The sequence below is a fragment of the Melopsittacus undulatus genome, chromosome 3, assembly GCF_012275295.1.
Source record: "Melopsittacus undulatus isolate bMelUnd1 chromosome 3, bMelUnd1.mat.Z, whole genome shotgun sequence".
In the NCBI taxonomy this organism is placed as follows: Eukaryota; Metazoa; Chordata; class Aves; order Psittaciformes; family Psittaculidae; genus Melopsittacus; species Melopsittacus undulatus.
Genome location: NC_047529.1, coordinates 109,654,119 through 109,660,727, shown reverse-complemented (window position 1 = coordinate 109,660,727; position 6,609 = coordinate 109,654,119). Strand labels below are relative to the sequence as shown.

At 40.4% G+C, this 6,609-nt stretch overlaps 1 protein-coding gene across 1 annotated transcript in view; it reads left to right on the top strand.

Annotated features, from left to right (window-relative positions):
* The first annotated feature begins 3,464 nt into the window (after positions 1-3,464).
* The window catches only part of LOC101879880 (follicle-stimulating hormone receptor), a 49,653-nt gene continuing 46,508 nt past the window's right edge, over positions 3,465-6,609 (top strand). The window contains exon 1 of the mRNA XM_034061145.1: positions 3,465-3,530. Coding sequence (XP_033917036.1) covers positions 3,478-3,530 — 53 coding nt within the window. The 5' untranslated portion in view covers positions 3,465-3,477. The remainder of the gene's footprint in view (positions 3,531-6,609) is intronic.

The window sequence follows — 6,609 nt, the reverse complement described above, 5'->3', positions numbered from 1 at the left end:
AAGAGAGGGTGGTTGGGTTAAGCTCCCCCTTGTCCTCTTTGGTGGCATAAGGAGTCTAGCCCTAGCTGCAGGATGCTTGAGCTAGACTGAGAGAGATCCCTTGGTGGGTGAGCGTCATGAAATATGAGAGTTTGCACCATTCAGGGTGAAGGGGGACTGGAAGCCAGGACTCTCATTGCCCATGTCTGTGATTCTGTGTACAGAATCACATGTACACAGAGCTGAAAGGTCTGGGAGTTGAGATTTAGTGCTTCCTGGGGGCTAGCTCTGCATACAGCTTTTTGGATTACCCAGCCTTCAGTCTAACCTTTCGTAACCCATATGTCAGGCACCTGGCTCTGGGTTTTCAATTCTATACCATGCACTGAACGTTTAGGCTTTTCAGTGCTTTCCTTGTGCCTAAGTGCTAACATAATTTTTCAGGGCCAAATCCTGCACCTTTTCATTAAGCACACGTTTCTTAAAGGATGCTTTTGTTTACTTGTTTGTCTTGGTGTGAAACATGCTTGAATGAAGGTGGGCTGTATTCATTTCTTTGACCCTAAAGTAATGCCAGCAACAAAACAGAGGAAATGCTTTTTAATTATTTTCTCCATGTACATTGGAAAGAATTAGAACTGAACAGCCAGTATTTCAAGTTAAGTACAGATTGATTCTTGGAGCCTAATTGGTGAGATTTATTGACAGTACAGCATTTGGCTAGTTATAATAGACTCCTATTCATTATACAGTTGATCATTCAACAAGTAGCTGATTCTAATTTTCAGTGTTCATTATACCATTAAGGCTGACTTTATTAGGCTACTCAGGGATGTTTAAAAACAATTAAACTTAATTTTTTAAAGTGGAATGTGAGACTTCAGCTATTAAAATCCAATTCTACTTTTACTGCTCCAGGGCATTAGATACATGGTTCCAGAATTCTGGCATCTTATTAATGCAGAATAGCATGGTACTTGAAGAAACTCAAAGTTTGATTTTTACTTCTATGCACCTGTAGTTTTTCTTATACAGGTAACCTCATCTATGAATGAGGTTCCCTCCTTTTAACTAGTTTTGGGATCAGGCTGTAAATTCTTGCTGTGGTGAAGCCTGGTGTAGGCCAGGGTTTAATTAAAACACCACAAACTCCCTGGTGATCTCTGCCTGCAGAGAGAAGATTCGGTTTAGAACATTGCCATAAGAAAATGATAGGTGGCTTTTCAGACAGAACCTGCCTTCTGGGGTTCCAAAACTAGACATGTGTTTCTGCAAAGGAGAGTTTAGGAAAGGTTTCAAAGCAGACCAAAGTTAAAGAGTTTCCTGATGGTTCAGCTTTGCAGCACTAAGCCTGCTGGGTGTTCTGCAAGGATCCATTGTACCTAGCTGCCCTCCAAAAGCAGAGCCGTAGCTTTGCATGCATTACACCAGCTGTGTTTTCAGCAGGGCTTTACAAATTGCTTAGTCCAAGTTAGGCCCTTTCTGGAAGCTCTTTAATCCTTCTAACATTTGCATAATGATCTCAATACTGTAATTCTTGTTTGACAGTGCGTTGAAGCTCTTTCTGACATACATTAATGATAGCACAAGAATAATGGAATACCAAATGACTTCATTGTCTTGCAGGACTGAGAATGCTGTAAATTTCAATGTTTAAAAAAGTGTGGGGCTGTGTTCATTCCTGGTTTAATCACAGTGACATCTCTAGAGCTAGGTGAGGTGGGCACTGACTTTGTCGTGTTTAAATATTAACTCATATTTGGGAATCTAAATGAGGGGGGTAGACTCTACTAAAGAGCTACAATTAAAAAATGGGCACCTTTCATGGGGTATTCTATCAGAATAATGCTTTTTTCTTCCCTAAAACTTTGATTAAAGCATGATAATCTCCCATGAAAATTCTAAACTAATCAGCTGAAATAAAAAATAGATGAGGATTGCATGAATACTTGATGTGAACAGTAAGAAAGTAAGTCTCTAGTTCTGAAGGATTGTGTTAAAATTTGCAGGACTACACAGCAGGTAATACCAGGCTGAGTTCCCATTTCTGTCCTCCCGCAGATGCTGCAATAAGGCAGCACAGACATGAACTAAATGGCAATCCCAAGCAGCCATGCAGAACCAGTTGTAGATGATAAAACTGAGGGATGGTCTGGCAGGTATGCTCACTAAAAAAATGACTTCTATAGTAATTCAGAAAACATTTCATTTCCACAGGAAAATAGACTAAGAAACTGCTTCACAGGCTGATATTCATGGGTGTTACACGAATGAGTTTTTATTTTAAAGAAAATACTATTTTTTAGCAACTGCCTGTCAATGCAACCACTGTTATCTGATGTCTTGCTTATTTTCCTGCTTAGTGTGTGATACCTGGAAGCTTGAATGTGATTTTTGCTCTCAGCAGAAAACAGAAAAATGTGATATTTCTCCCTACAAACCCTCTGTGGGCTTTCTCATTTCTCAGTTAGGCTTTCTTAACCTGGCATCGAGTCATAAGAATATCATGTGGGGGTCTACATGAAATCTGGTGAGGGGCTTTCTACAAGGGCCTGTAGGGATATTCCCCCCACCTACAAGGGGGAATGGCTTTAACCTGACAGAGGCAAGACTGAGATGAGACATTAGGAGGAAATTCTTCCCTGTGAGGGTGCTGAGGCACTGGCACAGGGTGCCCAGAGAAGCTGTGGCTGCCCCATCCCTGGCAGTGTTCAAGGCCAGGCTGGACAGGGCTTGGAGCAACCTGGTCTAGTGGAAGGTGTCCTTACCTGTGGCAGGAGGTTGGAACTTAGGGAGCTTTATGGTCCCTTCCAACCCAAACTATTCTATGTGTCTTCATGAGCAGGTCATATTAATGTATACAGTTGTTTGTGGTCACTACCTATGAATAATTGAATGTGTAGTAGTATAAACCCTACCTTTAATTTGCTGAATGCCATCAGAAGTTTTGTAGTCTTCTTTGCTTATTGTGGTAAAAGGAGTTGAGTCCAGTTTAACAAAAAGGTTTATATGATATTTTAAATTATTTGTGCAGCAGGTTAAGGTTTATCTTGCATGAGCATGCATGTACTGTCTGAACAATGTGTAAGAAACTCAGTCTGGCTTTGCCAGGCTGCTTCATCCTGTGCTTGAGCATCTCTCAAAAGACAGGTCAAAATGAGAAAGAGGTTGTCCCTCCCCAGCACACAGCTAAGTTGCAGTGAATGGATCTAGATTTCTTGCTGAAGCAAACATGGAAATTGCAACTACTGACAAATGCTTTTTCCCTGGAGGAACTCCGCAGGCAGCCCACCTCTGTGCTGTAATTTTGGTCTAGGCAGGCATTTGGAGTCTGACAAAACCTTTGAACTTCACAGCTGTATTTAGATGCCAAAGCCTTTAGCCTGGAGACTCTCCTTGTACCTCTCCTCTGTTGACATGATCTCCATGCAGTCCTGTGTTGTGAATAGTGAATAACCACCCCATTTTCTTTATTTCAGGAGATTTGTCCTCACCAAGATGAGAGTCATTCCAAAAGGAGCTTTCAGAGGACTCACTGACCTCGAGAAAATGTATGTATCATGTCAGTATTTAGTGGGAAAAACCAATTTTACTTCAAACAGCAGCTTCTGGTTGTAGCTCCTTTTACAGCCAGTGAGCAAGCCCCTCTCTCTGAGCTTCACCTGGTTTCCTTGGTCAAAGGGTTTTGTGCAGCATGAAGTGTCATTGCATTTAATAAATGTAGTGCCATAGCAGGAGATCATGAGAAACTGATTATTTGACAATTTTGGAATGAAACAGTGGAAAGATTACGGAGGAAAGAGCTCCTGTTAAGGGTTAACTGGTGCTAGCCCCAGAAATCATAAGTGACAGCATCCAACCTGAACCATTCCAGAGCATGTATGGTTTTTCTGAAGTATTTCATATATGAGCAAATCACAATATTTTGTTTAGAAACACATCCAGCGCTTGCACCCTGACAGGAGAGGGTCACAGTCTATTCACTCGTGAGGTGTCTGAGTGGCAGTGGGGAAATACATTTGAAAGTCAGTGCCTTTTTCAGTGCTGTGTGTAATGGCAAAACTAAAAAGGATTAGATTGCTGATATTTCTCTGCATCATTTCTACCCATTTCCCTCATACTCTTGCGTAAGTAAGGGATTTAGCTAGAAGGAGAACACACCAGAAGGTATGGCAAGGAAATAGATAGGATTTTGAACCTAGAAAAGGATGGGGATGGAGGGATGAAGACCAAAGAGTAAACACAAAAGGATTCAGGAGTTGCTGATCAGTAGCAGGTAGTAAAGCTCATATGGCATCTGGTCTTTTATGAAGTGTGACATCCATTTCAGAGCATCACTGTAGATTCAGGAGTCTGCTGTTGGCATGTTCAGGTACACACTAAAAAGCCTCCAGTTGCTGCATCCTACTCATAGATCCAGACCCTCATAAGTCCATCAAGCTGTAAATGGCCATTTTTCTTGACAAAAGAAAAAGTTATCTTTTTTGTTATCAGGGCTATGATCGGCTCTGTTTCAACAGTTTCGTTGACACTTGTTTCTCCCCAGTCCTGCAGGGTGCCTTTTAGCTTAGTCTTTAACAGAAGATCATTGAGCTCTCTGGACTATGAAGTGGGTTGCAAAGTGCATTGTAAACTGCTTCCGTTATCTTTAATTACTCAGAAACCATATGTCAGATATGTATGAAGGTAGTGATTGCATTGAATATGATGTCTCGAAGTAGGGATTTATTGTCAACCAAAAAAATTATATATGGAAATGAGCTCATTTGAAAATAGATCTATGGATTAGTAGTACTTGGAGGAGAAATGGGGACAGACAAATTATAGCAAAACATCCTTGAAAATAAAAGTGTGATAAATATGTAAATGCGACCAATCACCATCAACAAAGATGCAGTATTTGCAGAGGATATGGCAAACAGATAAAATGTGAAATAGCTCACAAGTCCTAAGCCTAACCCATAAAACATTCATCAGAAATATTCATGATACTGTAGGGACAAAAAAAGTGTGTAATCAAATAATAGATTTGCATATAAAACCACGGCCTTTGTATGAAAGCCTTCTTACTCTAGCAGGATCATGCACAGAAAGGAAGATTAAAGCAAACTGTAGTCTATTTAAGGAAAACAGCTATTAATAATGTGATACCTCCATATGGTAAAATGTGGATAGCCTGATGTATACAAATGAGATACCTCAGTGTATTTTATGTATGCGCTTATCTAGAACTAGACTAAAAATGAGGAGAGTGACAATATCTTTTGAATATGTTACTGCAGAAAAATAGTCTCTTATACAGTCCAGCGTATCTGTACACATGATTTTTATCATTACTGGATCATTTCTAACTGTGTTTCTGAGAATAGGATAGGTTTTAAAAGCTCAGAAGTTGCAAGGCAGGGGTGGTCTTTGCAGTCATCCGTTGGGGATAAGCTGGTTGAGTAGAATGTAAATCAGAGATGAGTCCTCCATGAGAATCTTATCTCTGATGTATTTATGTTCAAAGTGAGTGAAGGCTTTTGAATACAATGACTGAAAAATTCTGGTTTTCAAAGAAAAACATTTCAGTAACAAGTTTTAATGTTCCTGCTTTCTATGTGCATTCCGAAACATCTGAACAGCTGAGAGCTTTGAACATGTCAAATACTTCCAGCTACTTCCAGTCAGGCTCAGGTCTCAATAGCCAGGCAAGATCTTCTTTGTTTTCCATTTGGACTGTCCAAGGATTTTCTAGAATGGACACTAGTGACCATAAGTAGTGTGACCTGGAAAGGCTGACATGGAGCCCTTCACCTGCACTCCCTTCTGAAGCTCCAGTTTTTAGTTACCAAAACAAAATGCTTTGGTTTTCATCTGCTTTTTTTTGGGTGGTGTCAACGTTTTCACTGGAGACTTTTGCCATTTTGAAGTTTTTCTGAGAGAACAGGAGCACATTTGAACCATATCTAAATTTTCATTGTCTTCTCACCCATCTAAATTCTTTCAGTTACTGAAAAGCCATTAAATGGCCATTTTGCGAGCTGTCATCTAGAGGAACAACTTTCCCAAGTATGTTCTAGGAGGAAGATCTTTTCTTCTTAGATAGAATGTTTGAAGCTATGAAAGAAACTGACAGGCTCTAATTATCTGAGCTTCCTCTAACTAAAGGTGCAACTTAGATTTTCGTGCAGAAAACTACTTCAGAAACCCACAGATCTGAGGAACAGCCTTAACCAGCTTGGTGCTGGCAGCTCACCAACTTCTGCACAGCTCTGGCTTCGTGTTAATTTAGCAAATAGGTGTTCAGGGAAGCAGATTAGTTATTCTCGCTACATGTTTAGTCTCCTCCTAAGTCTTAGCCAACTGGAACGTGGCAGCTCATCTGGACTCCTGCTTAACCAGCCTGTTTACACTCCAAGAACTAATTAACCCTCCAGTAACTAAATTAAAAAGCAGCCCCATGCAGGCACATGCCTGGCAAAATCAATTCAACATGCTCTGCAGCTCCTGTCATCTTCAACCTGCACTGGAAGTGCTTATTTTGGAGGAGAAACAGTATAAAGCACTATTAACTCTCCCTTTTTTCTCTTGCTTAGTTTCCTTCTGTTACTATAAGATAGCAAAGTAGATTTTGAGTGTTGGTCTAGC